Genomic DNA, 26,845 nt, shown 5'->3' with positions numbered 1-26,845 from the left:
AAAATGGATACTGATGAAATTTAGTGAGGGACCATAGGTAGTAGTTGCTGTGGCATGGGTCCGTGAATATGTGGATAATTTAATTGGTTACATTTGTTATTAGTTAGTTAGAATGGGTAAAGAGCGCGAACTAGTCGTAACCATAAAACGTCGCAAACTAGAATACCTGGGCCATATAATGCGCAATGGACGATATGACCTACTTCGGACCATACTTCAAGATAAAATGCATGGGAAAAGAGGTCCAGGATAAAGAAGAATATCCTGGGTGCATAACCTACGAAAATGGTTTAACTTAACCACTACCGGACTTTTCAGGGCAGCAGTCAACAAAGTCAGAATAGCCATGTTAGTGTCCAACAACCTTAACGGATAGGCACCATAAGAAGAAGAAGGTTGCTAGTATCTGCATCATTAAGTTGTAATTGTACTAGTTGTTGTGCTGGTTGGTAGTAGTAGGAATTTTCTATTTTAATTAAATAATTTTCTCTCACCTGTCCTTGTATTTCTACATCCCATGGCACCAAATTGACTACTAAAGCGCCCGGACTAGAATTTAACTAATTTAAAGACAAAAACCTTGTCACTGTGAAATTTTGGTAATTTCGTATATATATATATATATATATATATATATATATATATATATATATATATATATATATTGAAATGATTTCAATATGTTAAAAAGGATACAACTTAAATGGATTTTTATATGAGTTTGTTGTTCATGAATTTCATGAAGCCATCACAATGTGGGTTTGACTCTGAAATAAAAGAGAGAAAAAGATTAGTAAATTGTTAAATAAATTAATTTTGACTTACCTGGTATAGTGTTAATAATTTCTGAATAGTATAGTTGCCTAGTATATAGGTGAATCGTCTAAACCTTAAAAAGAACAAAAAAAGAAGAATTCTTAAAAAATATTTAAACATAGAAATTTTGAAAACGTCAGAAAATAAACTGTCAAGCAAGTCTATGGGAGCTAAATTACAATGATGTGGAGATGGAAAGAATAAATTGTATTAGCATTGTAATAGAATAAGTTTTATATCTGAACATTTTTTTTTAAATTCCCAAATTAGATGTGATTAAAGTGATTATGAGAAATTAATGTGGATTGACAAATGTGTCAGAACAGGACAGTTTTATGGTTTAAAAAAAAATAGGAGACGAAAAAAAAAAGAACGTTGGTTGCTGTTAGCAACGAATGAGAGATTTTGGGGAGAGGCCGACAAGAATTTTGGAAAGGGAGTCCTGAAATTGTGGAATAGGTCGGGAGTGTTTTTTAACTCGTCTAAAGAGAATTTTAGTTTTTCCACAGTTTCCACAGCAGAGATATCCAGAATTTGTTCCAGAGAGTAAGAGAAACAATTTAACTTATAAATTATTATTGGAGTACAGAAATGTCATTTAAATTGAGAAAATTAAAATTCATGAATTAACATAATTGTGATAGGCCTTAAAAAAATTGAAAATATTAATGATCATTAAATTAAAAATAGAATAGTACGTACCTTAACTTCCGAAGAGAGGATTGATATTCCAGTTTCACCAATTATTTTGCGAGTAGTTAGTTTTCTTTAAATAAATCAGAACTGTTTTAAAGTAAGGTTGGATAATAATTTTGGGGATCATTTGAAATTTTGATTATATTTGAATGCAAGTTAAAAGTCAGCGGAATAAATTGTTCATTTTCTTTTCTTTATAGTTCATTTAAACACTTTATAAAGTTGCAATATTTATTTAGTTTTTAGGTACTTGTATAGAGTCTCCACATTTTGTAATAAATTTTTATTGTCACGACTCTAAACCACATTAAGATTTATACGATTCCTATTTTTGTAAATTTTTAAAGGCAACCCAAGTTGCAGACGAATTTTATTGTTTATATTAAATTTGTTCAATATTAATAAATAACGTGCTTCATTTGGGTTAATTTATCAAAGGTCTAAAGTAAATTTTGTTTTAATTTCTTTTTGAACTCTACCAGGAGACTACAGAGTCGACGTCACACAGTGACAGATTGCTTAGAACACATAATTGAGCTAGCTGAGGTATATATTAAATTAAACAACGAACCACAGATTTTAAAAATTACAACATTTATTATAAATAAAAATAAAATTAATAAAATACAACTTTTTCAATATATATATATATATATATATATATATATATATATATATATATATATATATTAAACACTTTATTTATTTGCTGTCAACTCGATGTTTGCTTTACCAAGGTCGAATAAATACTAACACTAATACTTCAATACTGTGATTGACCATTAAACTCTACTCTGAGCTTTGTCAGATGGTAGAGTCCTGTAATTTTTTAAATTTGATCAGGCCACCATGAAAGACATCTGTCTCTTGAACTTCTGCTTTCTACTCTACCTTAGAGGATCAGTCTTTCTTATTTTATAAACTTCTTGTATAAACAGCTAAAAATAACTCAATATAACAATCATACTAGTCCGTTGAATTAGAAAAGAATAAGGCATCTATTTAATCATCAACACCTTTGTTAACTTTATATATAATAGGGTAGACCGGGGGAATCCCGGCATACGGTCAATACCGACACCGTGGGTTTTGGTTTTATTTTTAGTTGAACACGTCACTGTATGGTGCTGCTGCTTAGCGAGTGATACCATAGATAGCACTCAGTTATTTTCTGTCATCCAAGCAAACTAGTTATTTTATTCTGAATTGTTATGTGTTTTATTAATTTTTGATCTAATTATTGACTTCTCTACAAATGAAGGTATTTCCATAATAAATTATATTATTATAAAAACACTTAGATAAATAGAAAGTGCAAAATATAGAAGATAATTTTAGTATAGTTCATACTACATTTTAACATTTAGTTAAGTCTGTAGAATTTTGTAAGCGCCTTCTAGTCCTACAGGGATAATTACGACTTACCAATGAGGGGAAATATTGACAGGTGTCGGTATTACCCCATTTATTTTAAAATTAAATATGTAGTTATTTGATAACAAAGACGTTGCTTTTGATGTGTTCTAGAATGTGAGATCGAGAAAAAGAACAACGGAAAGGGACAAATGGAACGAAGAGTCACTAAAAAGGGCATTTAAATTGGAACAAAGTGGACGATCCATAGAAAGTGTTGCCGGTGAATTAAATATTCCAAGAATTACGCTTCATGACCGTCTCAAATCTAATTCTAAAGAAAATCCAGCCTTGGGAAGGAAATCGTACTTTTCGGCAGCACAAAAAGAAGCTGTGTTAGCTGATCACATCAAACAATTATCAAACCAGTTTTATGGCATTACTTTGACAAACTTACGGAGACTTGCGTATGATCTTGGAAATGAAAAATGGCTGGGGGAAGACTGAGTTTTCGGATTTCGTAAGAGGAATACTACCTTAAGCCTAAGACAACCCTCACCAATAAGTCTGAACTGAGTTATTGCCTTTGACAAATCTGAAGTGGATTTATTTTTTCCAATTTCGAAGCAGTTTACAAGAAACATGGGAAGGTTTTAACTACTAACGGTCAACATCAGGAAAACTCTATCACAAGTTGGGAAAGTGGCAGAAACATTACGATTGTCTGCATGTCACCTCAGTTAGAGAATGAAATGAAGACCGAAATGTCTCACACATTTCAAAGACAACGTAAAATCAACAGATGAAGATCCCGTCTTATTGATCATGGACAATCAAGGGAGTCACATCTCTCTTGATAGTTATAATTATTGTAGATCTAATCATATAGATGTTCAATACCACCTCACACATCACATAAACTACATCCTTTGGATTTGTTGTTTTATGGCACCCTGAAGAAAGCATTCAACATACAGTGAGACAGGTTCTTGAGGGAAAACCAATTTTAGAAGATTTCTATGTATGACATAGTATCTATATTTAATGAAGCTTACTTGAAAGTCGCAACGATAGATAAAGGAATTTCAGGGTCTAGTGCTTCAGGGATTTTACCGTACCGCCCTGAAAAATTTACTGATATAGACTTTGTCACTGAACAAGACACTCAAACTCCAGTCATCATTGACTCTGAAAATGTTTATGGGCCAACACTTGGTGCAACTCTTCATGAACACAATCATAATGTTACTGGGGAGCTTGCAAGCGCTAACCAGACTTTGACTTACGAGTGTCAAAACTTGTCATATTTTAAAAGGTAAAGACGTTGATAAAGATATTAATAGAGACATGGGGAATCTAAAATTTGCATTTCACGACATGTCTGTCAACTAAGCAGAAATTCTTAACGAATTTGTCTCTTGTACTCATACAGAGTAGATCCGAATAAAATGAAAAAGACAGCAAAGATTTGATTTCACTTACAAAGCGTCTATGTATCTGTTGATACGTAGATTTTTAGATTCCCCATGTCTCTATTAACATCTTTATAAACGTCTGTTATAACTTGCATTTTTAGAAGGTTCAGATTAAAGCAGAAATCTGAATTTGTTTCGAAACTATCTTACCGATTTTTCTATCAGATGTCGCTATTGCGTCCATAACGAAGCCATTTTATTGTTGCTTCTTAAGTGACAGAGAAGATTATTTTTCACGTTGAGAACGCCTATGAATAACTGTTCTGATGAGACTTATTAAGTCGAAATACGTATCAGCAGATACATAGACGCTTTGTACGTGAAATCAAATCTTTGCTGTCTTTTTCATTTTATTCGGATCTACTCTGTATGAGTACAAGAAACAAATTCGTTAAGGATTTCTGCTTAGTTGATAGACATGTCGTGGAATGCAAATTTTAGATTCCCCATGTCTCTATTAATATCTTTATCAACGTCTTTACCTTTTAAAATATGACAAGTTTTGACACTCGTAAGTCAAAGTCTGGTTAGCGCTTGCAAGCTCCCCAGTAACATTATGATTGTGTTCATGAAGAGTTGCACCAAGTGTTGGCCCATAAACATTTTCAGAGTCAACGATGACTGGAGTTTGAGTGTCTTGTTCAGTGACAAAGTCTATATCAGTAAATTTTTCAGGGCGGTACGGTAAAATCCCTGAAGCACTAGACCCTGAAATTCCTTTATCTATCGTTGCGACTTTCAAGTAAGCTTCATTAAATATAGATACTATGTCATACATAGAAATCTTCTAAAATTGGTTTTCCCTCAAGAACCTGTCTCACTGTATGTTGAATGCTTTCTTCAGGGTGCCATAAAACAACAAATCCAAAGGATGTAGTTTATGTGATGTGTGAGGTGGTATTGAACATCTATATGATTAGATCTACAATAATTATAACTATCAAGAGAGATGTGACGTCTATTAACATCTTTATCGACGTCTGTTATACCTTGCATTTTTAGAAGGTTCACATTAAAGCAGAAATCTGAATTTGTTTCGAAACTATCTTACCGATTTTTCTATCAGATGTCGCTATTGCGTCCATAACGAAGCCATTTTATTGTTGCTTCTTAAAAGACAGAGAAGATTATTTTTCACGTTGAGAATGCCTATGAATAACTGTTCTGATGAGACTTATTAAGTCGAAATACGTATTAACAGATACATAGACGCTTTGTACGTGAAATCAAATCTTTGCTGTCTTTTTCATTTTTTTCATTTCAAATCCAAAAAGTTCCAGAAAACAACGCTGAAATCGGCTTTGGAAGACACAAAGAAGAAAAAAAAAATTAGGGACTTAAAAGCCAAGCGTAGACTAGAAAAAGTTATACAGGATCGACAGGTCAACCCGAATCTGAATCTAGAAATGTTGAAGAGTAAAAAAAGTAAACAATTAAAGCTTGAAAATAAATCCCAAAGAAAATGTGGCGTATTAAAACGCAAGGCTGCAAATTAAGGAAGAAGATGTCAAAGACAAATTAGTTTTAAAGAATCGTAAAGCAGATATAGATGAATCAAAAATATTCGACTGGTAAATTTCCAAAATAAATTGCAGCTATTGACTGCACGTACAGGAATATACAATCTTCTGGGGGTGACACAGCAGAACACTGTATAGAAACAGGAATTTTTTTTGTTTTTCTGAACCAGATCATCTTACTTTGTTCATCCAAAAGATGCCCATTTTAATTTTTATTATGCCTTTTAGAACTAAGTAGGTTATTTTACACTGTAAAATAAATGGGTATATTAAAATTTTAATATCAAAGAGAAGCGTTTATTTCACAAAGGTAAAATTACACCCAAAGTCAAAAGTACATCAAAGTTACAAATAGAACATGTTATGATTTCGTCACGTTTGCTTAAAATTAAAAATGCATTAAAAATAAATGACACACTTTTCTTTAATGCTACTACACAAAAATATAAAAATCATATATACATATACAGGGTGTAACAAATAGGTAGGTCATAAATTAAATCACATATTCTGGGACCAACAATAGTTTTATTGATCCTAACTAACCTTAGTACAAATGTCCACATAAAAAAATTACAGCTCTTTAAAGTTACAAAATAAAAATAATTTTTTTTTAATAAATCGAAAACTGTTAAGAATTTTGTATTAATTTTGTATACATGTGACTTTTTTAGGAAAGGAAAATCTTCATTTTGTAAATACAAAGGGTTGTAACTTTGTAATGTCCACATTTGTACCAAGAGAAGTTAAGTTCAATCGAACTATTTTTGGTCCCAAAATATGTGATTTTATTCATGACCTACCTTTTTTTTACACCCTGTATATATTATATAATACTGACATAAAACTTAAAATTATATAAAATCGCGATAAAAAGAGGATTTATTCCTATATAACTGAGCATTTGACAGTAATGTAAAACACAATGTGTGACAATTATTGGAAGAAAAATAATCAAAGTGCGTTGACATGAGGCTGTATTTCTTGAAAGACTTGACGGCTCTTATTGTTGTGTAAATCTCGTTAATAATATTAAGATATTAAAATAGATGGCACTAAAATACATACTGATTGTTCTAAAATCTTGCTAATTGTTTAGAAAATTATATAACGTTTTTAAATAATATGTGAGCTGGCTGAACTTTAACCGTGACTAACGAGGAAAATCCTTCTAAAACAAAGATAGCTTACAAAGCTTTGTATAATGTCCATATTATGCAACAGAAATATGTATATGCACTTTTATAAGATAATTCCTGAAGACAACAGCGGATTGGAAGTATTTAAGCTATGGTGGTTATCTTAGAAAGATCTTTATCCCAATTCTAGTGAATTTTAATGAATATATCTCTTTATTTACGTAAAATACCCTTAATACTAGTTTAAGCTTAATTAAATGTATACAAATTTAAAAAAATATGTATTCGAAGTAGTTTATGAATTAAAATAGCAAAATTATAACATTTAAATCAAGTCTAAACTCGATACTTTTGTATCAGAGTGTGGTCGTTGTGAAAATAGTTTTAGACATGATTATCACTATCGGTGATATGTACCACTGTCTAAGCTAGTTGATTCCAGACCTTCCCTAGTCTCTTTCGATAGACATTGCTGTTCCTGTTCCAATAATCCTCGGGTAGCGGGTAGGAACTCTTTAAATTCTTGAAGAGAGCCCTATCAGGGAAAATGAATCAATCTCTGCCCTCTGCAGATTTCGGGGGATTCCTGACCCCAGAAACTAGTACCTGTTTAGGGTTCTTTGTCCAGGGTTACAGATGAAGTCTACATGACGGAGAAGCAAAACTTCGGTAAGGTGCCAATGGCGTAAGTGGCAACCCTCGATTTTAGGGTTGATATAGAATCAAGTCAAATACTGGCCAACGGTTTCGGGTGGAGGAGCTGGTAGATGTAAGGGACACTTTTGTCCTGAGATAGACAAATCTATCTCGAAGGCGGATGAACCAAGGAATGGTCAACGGCATAAGGATGCAGAAGGCAACGGGGAACCACTGCATTAAAGACTCGTAGAGTACCCCTAGAAATCGTCATGGCAGTTAGTGACAAGCATCATTGTACTAATCATGGTTCTCGGTGCCACGATTCGACAGGGGGAGAAATAACCATGATGACAGGGCTCCTCAGGTCTCAGTAAACTAAGGAACATAGAACAAGAAATGATGCGACTTAAGATCGACATACTGGAATAAGTGATACAAGATGGATCGACTCTTCTACTATAGTAGTAGTAGTAGTAGTACGGACAGCCAACATCGGTATTGAGTAGCAATTAATGTCAGTAAAAAGTTGCAAAATCAGTTGTAGGCTTTATACCAATATCGGAAAGAATTATGCTAATACAAATGGTGACACCACATGGGAAATTAAACCTTATTCAGATTTATGCGTCAACCGCCAATAAAACAGACGAAGAAATTGAAAAATTTTACGATGACCTTCAAAAAACCCTACAAAATACAACATCTAGAGATATATCAGTAGTCATGGGTGATTTTAAGACCAAAGTTGGAGAAGGAAGATGTGAGTCTACTGTAGGACCATATGGACTCGGTGTTCGAAATGAGAGAGGATAACGCCTTATACAATTCTGCCTAGAACATAATCTTGCGGTAATGAATACTTTCTTCAAACTGCCTAAACGACGCCTTTACACTTGGAAATCGCTAGCTGACAAGGTCGATAAAATCGTTAGAAACCAAACTGACTATATTTTAATAAACCACAGATACCGAAACGCAATACAATCGGTGAAAGCGTACCCAGGTGTAGACATGGCTTCGGACCACAATCCTCTTGTAGCAAAATTTTAACTTCACTTAAAAAAGATACAAAAAAGCTACAAAAGTGATAAACTTAACATACAAAAATTAAAATCAGAAGACGTCAATGAAAAACTGAAACAAGAAATTAATCCAAACCTAGAATCCACACCGGAATCAATTGATGGTGATGTAAAACAACAGTGGCAATTCTTTAAAAATGCAATTATCGAACCAAGTCGCAGAGAACTCACATCAACCAGATACAAGAAAGGAGATTGCATGACAGAAGAAATCTTGGAAATAATGGAGGACAGAAGAAGGCAAAAGAATATCAACATAACTGAGCATCAACTGAGCTGCGTAATCAAATAAGAAGGAAAATAAGAGAAGCTAAAGAGACTTATTTTGCTGAAAATTGTTAAGAAATAAAATACTTACAAAACAAATATGATAACTTTAATCTCCATAAGAAAGTTAAAGAATTAGCTCGTGTAGCCAAAAAAATCTCAAGCATACTAATGGACAAACAAGGAAACATTTTAGTGGAGACAGAACAAAAATTAGGAAGATAGAAAGAATATATAGAGGAATTATTCCATGACCAGAGGCAGGAAAATACATATGAAGATAATCAGAGTAAAGACGAGGGACCCGAATTAACAAAGTCAGAAGTTATGCATGCAGTAAAGTCAATGAAAAATAATAAAGCTGCTGGTCCAGATAAAATACCAAGTGAATTGCTAAAACTGGTCAATGAAAAAAACATAGATCTTTTAGTCCAACTACTGAACACAATCTATTCCACAGGAATCATTCCACGTGAAATGCTGACATCAACATTTACTTGTCTACCAAAGAAAGTAAATGCTAAAGAATGTAGTGATTATTTAGCCAAACTTAAAAACCCTGCTAAAAATTATCCATAATAACGCTAAACTGGAGATGGATATTAGTGATTCCCAGTTTAGATTTCGGAATGGAATGGGCACAAGATAGGCAATATTTTCTTTTAACGTGCTGACCCAAAGATGTTTGGATGTTAATCGAGACCTTTATGTATGCTTTATAGACTACAACAAGGCATTCGATAAGGTAAAACATGACCGACTTATAGAAGTACTCAAAAACAAGAATCTGGATGTGGAGGATGTAACATTGATATCAAATTTGTATTACAGCCAACGATCAAATGTGAAAATTGAAAGAGAGGTGTAAGAAGAAATGGAGATAAGGAGAGGGGTCAGGCAAGGTTGCATACTGTCGTCGTTATTGGTTAATGCTTATTCTGAAGAAATTTGAAGAAAAAAGTTTAATTAACAACATTAGGTATGCTGACGATACAGTCATAATAACCGACAACTTGGAAGACTCAGAAAAAATGATGATAGGCGAAAGATACAACATCTTGAGACTAATAATTCAAGGAAAAATAGAGGGTAGGAGAAGTGTAGGAAAAAGATCCGTATCCTGGTTGAACAACCTGAGAGAGTGGTTTGGTTGCAGCTCAAGGCAATTGTTCAGAGCAGCTGCCTTGAAGGTCAGAATAGCCATGATGATTGCCAAACTTCGGCACTTAAAGAAAAAGAATATTCCTTTTGTCCCCACCTGTACCATTGTTTTAGTTCTTCTCTTATTTTACTCATACTTACAGTTGCAGTGCTGAATATCTGGTCTATATAAAATACTCAACTCTCACTTGTCCACGTTACACGAAGTAATTTACTATATTGGACTGCAAAATTTCTTGAATGATATAAGCAATTTTTATATGCGTTTTACATCAGCTGTGATGTAGAAAACAAGGAAAACTATGACATTATCTTCCAAGAAAAATGATTATGTAAAGCATAAAGAATACGCCTGCCCAGTCTGAAACCAATCGGTTCACACTATACTGTATAAATTCGAATTCCCCATGTCCGAACTTCTCGATCGACAATGTGAGATAAGAAGTCGTGAAGTTAATAATTTATTGATATATTTAAATTAAATACTTTCTCCGTAACTTTTAACTGATGTTACGTATTTGTTGAGGCAAATATTCTATACAAAAAGAGTTTCACCCCAATGTATAAACTCACAAATAAAATAAAAAGTCATCAAAAATAAAGTTGCCTTGTAACTTGGTCCTTTGGATTTGTACTTACAACATATAATATTCGTAATATTAATTGATTACCACATAATTTAGCAATTATTCTAATTTTACTGAAAGGTAACTAACTTTGTAATTAAATTTACTTCTAAATATCTGACAGTTATGTAGGTAAAATTAGAAAGTTAAGATTATTGTGAAATTACAATTCAAGAAGTTTAATTGAATTTCTAATAAGGGGCAGGTTTTTTATTTCCCAAAGAATATAGAACAAGTTGTGAATGTATAGAAAAGTTAGAACAAACCTTTAATAAACGCCATGAGTTATGCAATGCGGAACCCAAACACTCACAACAAAAAATCTACAAAAAGAATTCAGCGTTATGTGTCAGTCGGTTTGCCAGAAAACTACCTTTACATCAAAAGGAAAGACCTTCGAGTAGTTTTCTCGACTGAAAAGCCTGGAGGACTTTAAACCAAAGTCCAGTAAAGACGAATCAAATTAATTGGAACCTGTAAACGACTAATGGTGACCTCGATTACAATTAGATATAATAATTAGAATAAGATAAAAAAATAGATAGATATTAGACACAAAATATAGTAAAAAAATACAACCAATATTCAAAACAGAACATACCAGAGAGCTGAAGAAGCAGAAACGCCAATACTAGCCGATGGTAAAAAAGCAATCAAACAGCTACAAAAGAACAAAACATTAGGTAGTGATAACAAGAATGCGGAACTTATAAAACATGGCGAAAAGCAGTTGCATAGAAAGATAGAAAGATATAATTACTTCAATCTATAATAAAAGATTTTCGTTAAAGCACTATGGAGGTATAACGCTGCTAAAGATATAGAAGATATTACTAAATATATTGTGAAGTAAAATAACCCCACATGCAAAGGAAAACCTCAAAGTCATCCAGGGCAACTTCCTCTCAGAAAGATCAACAATAGATCATTTTTTTACTATTAAGCAATTATGGGAAAAGAATTGAGAATTTAATAAAATAATGCATCAGTTGTTTATTAATTTTCGACAAGCGTATGATAATATCGTAAGGGATAGTGTGTGGATGGTCAAGTAAAAATAGAGGTACCCAATAAGATTCCTCCTCATTTATCCTTTATCCTTTGTAAGGATGTGGTGACTTTATGGTATTTGATGAATAGTTGCTATCCATTCTTCTCTCTCCTGGGCACGGTGTGCAGCCTCAGACAGAGAGTAACCGATAGCGCACCTTATTTGGTCTGACCATCGGAGTGGCGATCTTCCATCTACCTTGCCTTTAACCACCAACCTCTCCATGCCTTCTATTAGTATGGTAATGTGTCCAAAGTACCTCAATATATTTTGGTTAATGATTGTGGTAAGCCTAGTATTGATGTCAAGTTCTGTCAATGTTGAGACAGTTGTGTAATGTGCTGTCCAGGGCAAGCGTATCATTCTACGATATACCCACATTTCAAATGCCATTATACGTCGTGAGTCGGACTTTTTAATGGTCCAAGTTTCGGTTTCCTTGGTTATGTTCGTACCAGTACTTGTATGTAGGTTATGTACGTAACCAGTAAGAATATTAGCTTAAAAATAAGTATCTTCTTCTTAAAGTGCCTATCCGTTCCGGACGTTGGCGATCATCACGGCTATCTTCACTTTGCTTATTGCAGCGCGGAACAGTTCAGTGGTAGTCGTGTTATACCACTTTCGCAAATTTTGAAGCCAGGAAATGCGTCTTCTTCCCGGTCCTCTCTTACCATTTACTTTCCCTTGGAGAATCAGCTGGAGAAGGCCGTGCCGTTCTTGATTTCTCATTACATGACCTAGATATTCCAACTTTTTAGTTTTGACGGTCATGAGAATTTCACATTCTTTCCCCATTCTACGCAGGACCTCCACATTAGTAACTCTGTCAACCCAGGATATACGTAAGATGCGCCTATAACACCACATTTCGAAAGCTTCGAGCCGATTCATAGATGCAACAGTCAGTGTCCATGCTTCCATTCCGTAGAGCAGAACTGTGAATATGTAGCAGTTCAATAGACGGCATTTTGTTTTTAATGATATGTCTCGACTGTTGAAAATAGTTCTTATTCTAACGAATGCTGCTTTTGCTTTTATTATTCGCTGTTTAATTTCTGTTGAGTGGTCCCATTGGCTATTTAAATTGGTGCCTAGATATGTATATTGCTCGACTCTTTCGATATTCTGTTGGTTGATTGTAAGTTGAGCGTTTAGTATTGGTTTTTTACTAGTAAAAAAATAAGTATAGAGAATTCAATACCTAAGGTCAGAATAGGAAAAAATACCACAAACACATTTACTATTACCACTAGCTTAAACAAGGCGAAAGGTTATCGCCATTTCTGTTCAATATAGTGTTAAATGTGGCCATCTGTCTCCTGCCCAACCTGTCTCTTTCACCTGTCGAATCAACTTGCGGGCGATACTCTCAATGTAACTCTAAATGATACAGCTATCAAACATAACAACAACCCCAAATATCTAGGCGTTACACTTGATAGAACACTCACCTTCAAAAGTCATCTTACAAACGCAGCCGGTAAACTAAGAACAAGAAATAACTTAATATCAAAACTTGCTGGAACAACTTGGGGTGCTTCTGCAGATACTCTTAGGACCTCTGCTCTAGCTTTGGTTTTTTCAGTGACAGAATATTGTGCACCAGTATGGCTAAATAGTGTACATACAAGCAAAATCGATGTCCAACTTAACCAAACCATGAGAATAATCACTGGAACAATAAAACCAACGCCAGTGAGATGGCTGTCTACTCTGAGCAATATTGCTCCACCAGATCTACGCCATACAGCAGCATTAGTGAGAGAGTACCAGAAAATTTTAGCCAACGTACAATTACCAATACATCAAGATATCCCAGATACCTCAAAAGAGCACCAGCGACTGAGATCTAGAAATCCTCCAATACGATCTGCCCGAAAAATTGGTAATTGCTATGATATACATAGGCAATAGACAACAAGATGGATGCCAACAGTAGAATCGGACTATATTAAGATATCCACCCCAACTCAGGGTTTCATCGGATCAAATCTGCCGTGGTCTACTTGGGCAAGGCTTAATCGTATACGTACCGGATATGGTGAATGTGCTGATTCGCTGTTCAGGTGGGGTCGTGCAGAAAGTCCACAGTTCGATTGCGGACAATCTAGACAGACCATAAGCTATTGTGTTTCAGACTGCTTTAATCGTGCCTACCGTGGAAACCTTCAGGACTTTGCGGAATGTTCCCCAGAAGCAATTGAATGGCTATGTAAATTGGACATTAATATTTAGTGTCATTCATTCTATCTTTAGTGTTTAAATAATATATTTAATATATATGTATATATTATTGTAATTGTATATTTATCATACTGTGAAAGTCCATACGCTAAATAAATAAAATGTGGCCATCAAAGAAGCTAACGTAGGACGAAAATGTTTTCTAACCAGAGAACTCAAATGATTTTGGCGTATGCCGACCACATCGACATTATAGGAAAAAACACCTCCAAAACAAAAAAGGAAATGTTTAAAAAAAGAGAACAGAAAGCAAAAAAATTAGAACTAAACATCAATAAAGAAAAAATAAGAAAATATGTATGTGCACATAGAATTTAGACATTGACGAAAAACTCCATTATCTATGTACCACAGTAACTCGTGACAAAGACGTAAACAGCGAAATAAGGGCTCTAATACAGAAAGGTAACCAAGGCTTCTTAGCATTACACGACATATTAAAGTTAAATAAGCTGTCGAGATCATAAAAGATCCAAATGTACAGAACAGTAATTAGATCAGTCGTTCCATATGACTCATAAACCTGAACAACTGATGGGAATACACAACTGGCGAGAAGATATGATTGAGCAAAGTAGGTGGAGGCAAATCGTACAGGCTTTTATTTAGTTTTTATTTTAAAGTCGCCATTTAGGAGATGTACGAATTTGATTACATTGGTACTAATGTTAATGTCTTTGTCTTAACATTAAAATTAACATCTAAAAATTAAAGGTATTAATATAAGTTCAGTCAATTTAAAAACATAACAGCCTAACTTATTTTATAATAATAATTAAACATTAATAATACAAGAAACTACTATTAGCGGGAAAAATTAATATAGAGATCAGCTTATCTTAATTTAAATAGACCTAATAAACTAAATCGTTGAGAAATATCTGTATTGAATAGATCAATATCTTGTTCGCGTAACCCCTTTAACAACAACTTACTATACTCTATATTTTCCGCTCATAGCAAAATCTAACAAGTCAATAAATAATTTTGGTGGCAAGGTTTTGGGTAATTTGTTGTGTATTTTAAAATATAAGTCTTCATAAAAAGCTCCCTTAAAATCGTCATAAGCTTCTTTTAGTTTTAATTCTTTAAATACTTTATAAACATTTGCAACTGATTCTTTGTCGTTGACACCATAGTGTTGTTCTAAGATCTTTCTTTGGTTTTCAGATCCTCTTTTGTAAGCTTCTATGGCCAGCCAGGAGGCTCTACCTTCAGAAATGTCAGTACAGGCCTTTTGGATGTCAGAGATTGGGCTGAATACACAAGTCACATCGTCCTAAAAAAACAACGTGTTATTTTAATAAAATATATTTTCTAGACTATTTAAGATTTCAACAATTGGCCAGAAAATAAATTTATGTTAGGTACTTTTTAAAAATTAATAATGAATTGTCTCAGTAACATTAAGGCAAATACAATTATTTAGCAAAATACGAATAAAGCAATTGTTCTTTTTGCCTTCCTAGTTTGTATATCCAATAGTGTGTGTTGGCGTCTGCATAAGCGAATTTGTTTTAACCCTTAATATCCCAGCGTGACATATAAGTTACGCAATATTGAGTAATTTAAACAGCGCCCTGTAAGGAAACTTGTGATAGGATCGCATAGATGGTACCTATAAGTATTGTGCAATTTGACAGTTCCTCTAATGCAGGTTTACTAGTTTGCAGACATAGTGTGCGAAAATTTTGTGCCTGTAAACATTTAAAATAAGCTGTCGATAAATATTTAGAAAAAATAGACATCAATCTAGAGTAAGTACATTTATTTTTTGATCTTGCAATTTTTTAGCTCAAAAAGTAAGTTAAGCTTTACATAAAGGTACGTAACGTACATCTTTCAATTTTTATTTAAATATTTTACTACCACTTAGTTTTGGGTAGCCCCAAAGTTCAGTATTACATATATCAACGCTAGGATAATCTACTACCGTATTTCAGCAAAAATAAACATAAGACGTGATTTCATTCCCACTGAATTATTTACTAAAATTTATAAATCATTGTTAACTGCCAGTTGGATAACGATGATCATTGACCAGATATCATGTATCAGGTATCAATTTCATGGTCGCTGTGTCATCACATATGATAAATATTACGATATTCTCGTCGCTTTAAGGAACAACGATTATTGCCATCTGGGGATTTACCAACAGAGAATTTTAAGAAACTATTTTGTTTTTATGTAATACATAAACGTCTTTATAGGAACGTATTTCTTATTTGGCATTTAGGGTTTTTTTTTTTCATTTCAGTCGCGGTTTTACCCTTGAAGAAGCACTTCAAATAGCTTACGGTGATGTAGAGTTAGATTTAGATGCCATCTACGCAGAACCTCCAGAAGTAAACGTCCTCACAGACGAAGAATCTGGAGATGAAATTGATTATGGAGATCTTCACCATTTGCCAGGGAGACAACTTCGTGCCCAAGCCGAGATAAAACTTTTAAATAATAATAGAATTGGCGCCACTGAAGCCAGCGCACCTAGAGATGAGCCATCAAAATGTTCATATGCTTGGTTAAAAGGAGGTGATTTTCAAAATCGTCTGGATACTTTTCCAACACCAAATTTTTCTGATTATGAGAATTTAACACTTGTTGAATCGTTCGAGTTATTCTGGGATGGCCCGTTATTCCATTACTTAGAGTATATGTTCTTTTTAAAAATGCTGCCGACCCACATATCTCACTTAAACAACTGAAATGCTTTATTGGCATTTTGATTTTTAGTGGATACGATTCCAAAAAAGAGATATTACTGGGATTCAAAACCGGACATGGAGCATCGTTTTGTTAAAAATGTAATGAGGCATAATCGATTCGAGAACATTATGCAATTTGTACATTGGGTAGACAATAATAGCATAAACCCAAAGAATAAAACATGGAAAGTGGAAAGATATTCCAAACAAGAAAAGACGACGTTGCGAATTTGAAAATTGCACTTCTGTTGTTAGAACCATGTGTAGAAAGTGTGATTTGCGGTTGTGCATTGATTGTAATGAGCAGTTTCATACAAAATAATTCTCTATACATACCTATGTAAAACATATTTTTTGTTTAAATATATAATTTAATAAAGCTTTCACGTTTTTTTCTTATTTTGCTCCCTGTATGTCCTAGAGTGACATATATGTCACGGCTAATAACTTTTTTTTTGAAAATAAGCTCAGAAACTTAACTGGAGCACTAATACGAACAATAAATCAACATAAAATATATCATTTTTCAAAAATATAATAATTCAGGATATTAAGGGTTAGTAGGGTGTGATATGAGTGTAAGTTGGCCAATAGTTCTGATAACAGTTCATCCTTTTACTACCTAACTGTTCACCCTACAATATAGTTAGTTATCTTCTATATAAACCAAATACTCGCTTTGGTATATTACGTTTACTCTGTGATCTTATAGGTTTATATGTTACTATAGAGCGTGTTACTTCTAGAAGTCTATTTAGATCTTCAAACTTTCTGCTTCATTCTTAACCATATAATTAAGTCTGGTGCATGGTTTGCGATCGTTCGTCTATCTCACTAAAAAAACTGGACGATTGTTTACACAGTAAGCAGCACCCAGTGATTATACATAGACACATGATCATCAATTCCCATAATCACATTAATTTCCTACCTAAAGTGGAATCTCTTTTTTTTTTATTTGCCGTTTTTTTAATCTTTCAGCCGAGTAGGATACTAGGCCAGAAGACCCCAGAGTAGTGCCGGTTTAACCGTTTTCTGGCTAAAACCTTAACCACCGTTCCAGAGAGGTGGTCTTTCCACTCAATAAACAACTAAAATAAAAAACTAAAAATTTATAAATAATAGTAAGTATTACCGTGAATCAGAAAATGTTTCAAACGTTAGGCCATAAACTAAAAAATAATATTACCCATAAATTTCAGATCCCTGGCTCAATTTCCTCCTCTGTCCTCCTGCTCCTTTTTCTTCATCAACCCAGAAATCAGACAGTGTACTTCTCTCTATTCTTTCTTTCCTCTCAACATTATGTTTACAATGTTTTTTTCATCCAGCTCGAAACCCATTCGCCTCTCGAAATCTCCCCTCTCATTTGCCTATCTCTGGCAGTTAAAAATGTGGGCGGGAGCGTCCGGTATTTCACAAACAGTACAATCTGCCGAGGCAGATTTGCTTATTCTATTTATGAAGGTGCCAAAACTACCATGTCCGGTCAGAAACTGCGCCAGGAAGTAGTCTAGTTTCCTGAACTTACATTCCCACCAATGTCTCAGATCGGGAATAAGTTCCTTCGTCCACCTTGCCTTTCCACTATCATTCATCCATTCTCTCTGCCACTCTACTATCGTTCTTTCTCTCTCTTTCTCATCTATATTTACATACATCCTCTATAAAGTGGAATTTAAAGAAAATAATGTTCTTTGAAATTAGATTTGACACTAGCCTAGATATTTCTATTGGTAAAAGTTACAAAAGATAAATCAAAACCGTAAAAAACAAGGCCAAAAAGTCTATACTAATAGGCTATAGACATACATACATTCCTGGTTGATCTCATACTAGCGAAAACGAAATAATACTAGACGCTCTGCTCCATAGACTGAGGGCAGCAAGACAACAAAAGTGAAAGAAAACGATACAAACCCTATAACAGTAATTAAACAAACAGGGAGACTAGTGGAAAAACTAGAAAGCAGAAATTCCATAACAAGGAAAAAAGAACAGTTAATCAAAACACCATCGCGTCTCTTCTGGGATCAATATCTAAAGTACTGAAAGACAAAAACAAGAAGAAGTTTTAATAGCTTACAAAGAAATAAACCCAGGTAATGTCGCATGTTCTGCTAATATCAACCTCGAATTCTTAAAAAATAATGGCAAGGATGCAAGAGAATAGATGGCACATTTTTTACACAATATGAAGATCGATAACATACTACCAGAACTTAAACTATTTCTAGTTACTAGAACGACTCATCCACAGTAGAATTCTCACAAAACCATTTAAATAATTACCAAATGAATCACAGAGAAGCTGTGCAGATCAATTTGTTCACTTACCATCTATATTGAAGCACATACTCCAGTCGTCAGAGATGAAAATGCCACTGAACCTCTAAAAATCAATTTTGAGACCTCAAAAAAGATGCAAAAATGTTTACCACTTTTACTCCCGGGATCCCTCTTGAAACGCCCCCTATTAGATGGGAAAAATGGAAAAAATCATTTTACCAAGATTCTTTATGCTTTAAAAAAAATTGTTTTAAATAAAAAATGAGGCTGTGATAATTTATTATTAGCCTTTTTCGTGTAGAATGAACAGTTCTCTCAGAAACAACGCTTGAAGCGACCGGTGATTTTGAATGTCAGTTATGTGCATCAAAATAAATATAAATTAAATTTTTATCAACTAAACTTGTGCCATTTTTTTACGATTCTCATAAGATCAATGAAATTTAATATTTTCATTGACCAGTCATAGTGGAATTTTTATTGCCAGATTCCAATATTCAAAACCTATAACATGAAATTTTGGTTTTGGGTTCTGACTATAAATGTGAGGCATTTGAAATATGCCTAAAAAACGCTAAATTTAAACTGTCGCAATACAAACGAACTAAAACGTTCTAAACTGCTTTTTTTGATTATGTAAGAACGTTTTTTAAAACAACATAACTTCAGCTACAAACTCCGTCTAATACAGCGTTCGCGGAGGACTTTCTCGTGAAGTGTGATTGTTTGTACTTTAAAAGTTTAAATTTTGTATTTTTAGACATATTTGAAATGCCTTATATTTGATGCCAAAACAGAAAATCGTAATCTAATGTTATAGGTTTGGTAGATTGGCTTCTAGCAATAAAAATTACACTGCGGTCGGTTAAAAAAAATAATAAATTTTATTGATTTTTTGAGATTCGTAGAAAAGGTAAAAATCGCGCAACGTTCATTTATTTAACACTTTCATAAAAACTGACTTTATTTGCGGCAAAACGTAAGAACTGCATACAAAAGCTGCTCTCTTCTCCTTTAAAATGCATTTTAATTTTTGTCGATACGACACTCTGATCAACTGGTATCGAGTTTTTACTACCGAGTTGATACAAAATTTATTTTAAATTGATTTCGCGGGCGTAACTGACATTAAAAACCGAAGGTTGCTTCAAGCGTTGTTTCTAAGAGAGCGGTTTATTCTCCATTCTAATAAAATTCTACATTCAAAAGTTCTAATAAATAATATTGGTTAAAATTATCTCAGCTACATTTTCGATTTGAAACTTGTTTTTCTACTGCGCGGGGAGTACAGATTCTTGCAAATCGATTTTTTCCGTTTACCCCGCCTTCTACGAGAGGGTTTTTTAAGGGAATGCCAGAAGGTAAAAGTGGTAAACATTTATGCGTATTTTTTGGGCCTCAAAATTAACATTCGTAAGAAAATTTAGTTTGTATGATTTTTAGAGGTAAAATCTCTTACGACTGGAGTAATATTTTCAGAGAAAATTTAAAACTTCAACCGCATTCATACACTTAGCAATGACCTAAGTAAAAGTTTGAAGCAAAGATGTAATATGTAATCTCCTCCAAATAATTCTCTGTAAACTCACCGCTCAAATAATTCTCAATATACTGAATGACCGAATGATCCAATTGATAAAAGAACCGACGTCAGATCACCAAGAAAACTGAAGAATGACTTTTCTCAGAAATCTGTACCAAACCTTCTGCCCTTTAGCCTGTATATCACGGAGATGATATATGAACCCCATTGCAAAAGTTTGACTGTACCGATGACTTAGTACTTGCAACAAGTAGATCATTTTAAGAACGAAAAAATCATTGCGACATAGACATAGTACAAAAGTACTTCTCTGAACAAGGGCTTCAGTCAAACGTCACCAGAAAAAAGAGGTTTCTAATTTCCACCTAAATTATAATCTTTCAGAAACAATACTTAACATGCAGATCAAAAATACCACATTTACTGACAGTAAAATGTAAAAGTATCTAAAAGTGACATCTACCAAGTAGTATTGGTAGTGCTTTAAAGTCCCTTTTTAGTGTATGCAACCAACGAGTCTCTAGTAGATTGTCTAGTCTAGTTCGTGCAGTCACACTGTATTTGCTCCCAAACTAATACCTCAGTTATTGTCGACAAGTTTAAGAGTGAGATCTTGATTATTTATTCTACATATATATAGTAATTAACATAACTTTACGATAATTTCATCTATTGTCTTCTCCTATATTACTGGTCGGTTATAACTGTAGTCAATGTCACATTTTGCCATAGAGTTTTGGAATGTGCAGTTTATTTTAATGGTAACTGTCCATAATTAAATAATTGTAAGCTAAATAATTATTTAAACTGTTGTATAGTGTTTGGTATTTGTATAAGTGAATTTAAATGTTTATGATATTTATAAATGGGTTGCATACCCAATTTTTTGGCTAAAAGTAAGTAAGTAAGCAAGTAAGTATAGAACAATATTTTTAAAAATATTTTTTCTCAATTATCAACTTTGAGCTTTTATCAAAGTTTGCTACTTTTCTTTCACTTGAAAAACTTTTTTTGACTTATTTCATTTATATACTCGCGATTATAAAATCCGGGTCAACTTGAAAATCACCGATATTTCATTTTTAACGAGCCTTATCGTAAATAATAATAACACAAATACAAACTAATGCATGTTTCTGAGAATTGTTGCGGTTTCCTTTGTAACAAAGAATTCCAATAGTGCCGATTTCGGGGTACAGTGCACTTTTCCCAAAATGAACGCTACCTGTAACTCCGCTTGTTTTAAATGTCTCGTTTGTACTTCGACTTTCTGTTCAAATGCAACGGACAAACGTTTATTATTGCCACCCTTATTGTTTATTAGTGCCATTATTAGTGTTTATTTTTTGACAAAAATGCCTTTGACTAACCAGGCGACCTGGCTCTGGACGAAGAAGAACGACCAAGGCACTAGATCACCGTTTCCGGCTTTACGAAACCGGACCTCAACTGCGGTTATGCATCAAAATCGTCTAGAGGAAGTACGAAATCGCAATTTTAGTGTTGCAACAGTCAGAAGAAGACTTCGTTTTTCTTGACTATCTTCTCGGGTAATGGCTAGAGGACCGCCACTTCGCCGGGTGCCTCGAGTTGCACGACTAGCTTTTGCTCGACAATACGCGCATTGTGGAATTAACGATTGTAGCAAAGTGTTATTCCAAGATGAATCCCGTTTCTGCCTAACTGGATCCGATGGGCGTGTAAGAGTTTGGAGGAGAACCGGTGAACGATTTTCACAAGCTTGCATTGCTCCAAGAATGCCATTTGGTGGAGGCTCGGTCATGGCTTGGGGAGGTATATCTTCCGACTTTCACACAGACTTACCCTTCATCGAAAATGGGTCCCTAACTGCACGAAGGTACATTACGGAGATTCCGGAAGAACATGTTATGCCCAACATGGCAGGGCTTGGAGAAAACGCCGTTTTTATGCAGGACAACGTGCGAACGCACGTTGCCAGGATCAGTATGTAATACTTGGAGGAAGTTGAAATTACGAGGGTACCCTGGCCAGCTAGGTCTCCGGACCTAAATCCCATCGGACATCTCTGGGACGATTTGAAAAAACGTATTCAAACTTATATACCTCCTCCTAACAACGCACAGGAGCTTAAGGATCTGTTAGTGAGAGAGTGGAATAACATACCACAACATGTAATCCGGAGAAAAATTGAGAGTATGCCCCGTCGTCTGCAAGAGGTTATTAGAGCAAGGGGATGCAATACACGATATTCGTCATTGAAATTTCACTGATTTTTTACCACGTTCTGTATTTTCCATTTTTTTTTTTCGTATGTCTGTTTTATCAACAATTTGATTTGTTTTCTGTTTTTTTTTTCAATAAAAACAATAAAAAACCATTTTTTTTTCTTTCAAAACATTGATGACAAATAAAAAATACATTACCAAAAAAAAAAGGTTATTACTGCACCAGAGGCAAAAATATTTAAGAAACTTGAAATTTTCAAGATGACCCGGATTTTATGATCGCGAGTGTATTTTGACTTAATACTCTGAAAGCGAAAGTACTTGGGCAAGATTTAATGAAAGAACTGGGCTCGACTTCAACTATATCTTATTTAATGCGTTTGGACTCAAATATTTCTTAAAAAAAACCCTTTTGTAATAATAAAGGACATTTTCTCAGTACTTGTTATTGACGAAAACATATCTATTGCATGAGCCTTGTCTTCTTCTATCTAGGACTTAATTTTTTCCTGATAGTTGTTGTGGTCACTAGTTTCTTGATAGTATCGGGTTTTCTTTATGTATTAAAACAAAAGGTAAGTATAATATGAATACAAAACAGTAATTGTTGTTATATTATAGTAACTTAGCACTTACCTCAATTTTCTGAAACCGTGCTATCTCTATGCACATTTCTTCAGCAGATGCATGAGCATCTTTGTCATCAATGTTCGCTAAATAAAGAGCAGAAGAAATCAAAGGTAGGGTAAAGAAATAAAATTTCACAAAATCTTGATACTTTTCCAGTTCCTCCAACTTGTGTTGTCCGATTTCTAACACCTGAGCCACATTTGTAGTTGAGTATGTTTTCAATATCGTTTTTTGGATGTTAAAACATTGCGGATGGGACGATAAGTGGTTGATTATGAGAAAATTAGCACCGGATTCTAGAAATGCTGCATCAAGAATTGCTTTGTTAACACCTACATCTGGAAGAGTGTACCATGTTGGTTTATTATACCTAGTATCGGAAGCATCGGCAATGTCGTCATCTACTACAATGGATGAATCAATCTGAAGATAAAAATATAAGAATGAAATATATATATTTATATAAACAATATATTTTTCATATAAGTTTATTGAACGTGAAACAACTGTCCAAATTTAAATAAAATACTAAATATTATACTATACTATACCAGCGCTTTTTTTGGCATTTATGAAATGGACCTTCTGAAATTAGAAATTGTTTGCTATCAGTGGCGTAGCAACACTTAGATAAACTTCTTACAGAAATTTATCCAATCATCCAGCCTCAACCAGCTTCAAATCCGCGGCTGAACATAGGCCGTCTCCTTGTGATTTAACCCCGTCTATCTTGCGCCACTCTCATCCAGTTTATACCTTTATGAACCTGAATTTTCTAATTTTTGGAAACCTACAGATTTCCAATAACATCTACAGCAAATAAATATTTAAAGCGCAGTAATCAAAAATAAAAATATTTCATTGCATTTAAGCAAATACATACAGGGTGAGTCATAACTATTGGGACATAAACTAAGGACAGGTTATTTGGACCAAAATATGGCTATTGGGCTAAATATGCCTTAAGAAAATGTTGCTGGGAAAAAAGATACAGAGTGTTAAAGTTAATTTTTGTTTTTCGTTTTTTGCTAATAGTCTCCCTGTATATTTATAAATTGCTATCAAAATTAACACAGAGACATAATCTTAGACAAGAAATAGTATTTTATTTACAATTTTACGTTTTGTCATAGAGGGCGCCACGTGGATCATTCCTAGTGATCAAATTGAGCCTAAACTTTTTCTGATGAAACTTTTTAGTAATTTTTATTAGAAAATATGACGTAAACATCATTTTTACGTAAAATTGGAAATCTTGTTTAAACATGATTATTTCAACCGTTTTCGATAAAAACGCAGTCGAACTGCTTAGAGTCTTAAAAAAGGATTTCAAATATTATTTTATTTATGAACAGTATGCTTTGGACTGTCAGATAATTGTTGTTGGTAAATGTCATTTGTTCAGAGTAAATTATTTTTGATGTGACAGTGTAGTGTAATGTTGCATTTTTTAAAAGTAATCATTACTTTTTTTTATTGAAATGCCTCTTCACAATCATTTTACTAATGAAGAAATGCGAGATATGATTTGCGTATACGCACAAGAAAATTTTTGCGGTTGCTCGGCAGCCAGAAGGTATAGAATGTTATACGCAAACAGAAGGCAACCAAATCACAAAACTTTTGCAAGATTATATCGTAGTTTAGGTGAAACTGGGTCATTTCACACTAAAAATCGGGGTGGTCGACCGAAACAAATCACACCTAATCAAGAAGATGAACTTTTGGTTCGAGTAGATGAAAATCCTGAAATAAGTTCACGACATCTATCAGTAGCAACAGGAGTAAGTCAGTCGTCTATTGTTAGAATTCTAAAAAAGAGAACCTCCATTCTTATCACTTCACTCCTGTTTAAAATTTACTTCCAACAGATCTTCCACGACGGTTACAGTTTTGCCAACGTATTCTGAATAAACATCGCAATGACAGACACTTTATTAAGAATATTATGTTCACCGACGAAGCAAATTTTACCAGACGAGTGGTTTTGAATTGGCGAAATAGTCATTATTGGGAAGAAGAAAACCCGCATGCTATTAAAGCTAGACATTTTCAGCATGAGTTTAAATTGAATATTTGGTGTGGCATTATAGGCGACCAACTACTAGGGCCTTCTGTTCTTCCTCCGAATTTAAATCGAGATTCTTATTTATTCTTTTTGGAAAATACTCTTAGTGATATTTTAGATGATCTGTCACTGGATGTAAGAAGAAAAATGTGGTTTATGCAGGATGGAGCGCCACCTCATTTTTCATTAGCTATTAGGAATCATCTTAATGACGTATTTCCTTAACGATGGATTGGCAGAGGCAGTGATTTTCAATGGCCACCAAGAAGTCCTGAGTTCAACCCGCTAGATTTTTATTTTTGGGGACATATGAAGTCCTTCGTTTATGCCAATGAAATTAATACACGAGACGAACTTTGGAGATACATTCAAAATGCAGCTAATCTTATAAGGGGACAGAATAATATTTTTTTTTAACGTCCGAAAATCCTTTATAAAAATAATTAGAAAAGGCATAGAAATCGGAGGAGACCATGTAAAACATTTAGTTTGAATTTGTGTGAGTTCTTTTAAGTTAAAGTGTGTTTAGTTTTAATTTATCATCAAAACGGAAACCTTATGTTAGTTGCAACTTTGTTTATTAGTTTGGTATTTGATAGTGGAATTGTAAATAAAATACTATTTCTTGTCTAAGATTATGCCTCTGTGCCAATTTTGATAGCAATTTATAAATATACAGGGAAACTATTGGCAAAAAACGAAAAAAAAATTAACTTTAACACCCTGTATCTTTTTTCTCAGCAACATTTTATTAAGGCATATTTGGCCCAATAGCCATATTTTGGTCCAAATAACCTGTCCTTAGTCTATGTCCCAATAGTTATGACTCACCCTGTATATGGGTTATGATCTAAAAAACTGAATAGAAATATACCTCAAGGTTTCATCATCTTTATCATTCGGTGTATTTAGTATTATCTATGGTTTTCAAAATTAATTAATTAACTTCGTTTTAACTACTGTCAACTGGCTTGATAGATTCAATATCATACCAATGTAAAATAAATTGAAAAATAGAAAATTTTTAAACTGTATAAAAGCGCAATTTATTTTAAATATTTATTTAAACATCGTATACTAGGGCGGTCCGATAACTAAAATTTCTGACCGGCGAGTGCATTTTTCAAGCGTGGAAACAAAAAGAAGTCAAACGCGGTTAAATCTAGGAAATATGATGGATGGGGCAACAGTTCGTAGCCCTATTCGACCAATTTCGCCATGGCGATGGCGGAGATGTGAGCTGGCATTTTTTCTTCGCTAAATGGGGTAATTTTTTGTGAAATTCGGCATTGAATCGGCGCAATAATTTAGCGTAATCCCAATCTCAT

At 33.8% G+C, this 26,845-nt stretch overlaps 1 protein-coding gene across 1 annotated transcript in view; it reads right to left on the bottom strand.

Annotated features, from left to right (window-relative positions):
- Window positions 1-6,135: 6,135 nt before the first annotated feature.
- Window positions 6,136-26,845, bottom strand: part of LOC140436603 (farnesyl pyrophosphate synthase-like) — a 35,580-nt gene continuing 14,870 nt past the window's right edge. Inside the window, exons 3-4 of the mRNA XM_072525553.1 lie at window positions 23,456-23,872; window positions 6,136-15,351 (exon numbers count right to left, since the gene is read on the bottom strand). Coding sequence (XP_072381654.1) covers window positions 15,007-15,351; window positions 23,456-23,872 — 762 coding nt within the window. The 3' untranslated portion in view covers window positions 6,136-15,006. The remainder of the gene's footprint in view (window positions 15,352-23,455; window positions 23,873-26,845) is intronic.

Source organism: Diabrotica undecimpunctata, chromosome 3, assembly GCF_040954645.1.
Source record: "Diabrotica undecimpunctata isolate CICGRU chromosome 3, icDiaUnde3, whole genome shotgun sequence".
Lineage (NCBI taxonomy): Eukaryota > Metazoa > Arthropoda > Insecta > Coleoptera > Chrysomelidae > Diabrotica > Diabrotica undecimpunctata.
This window is presented reverse-complemented; position numbering and strand designations above follow the sequence as displayed.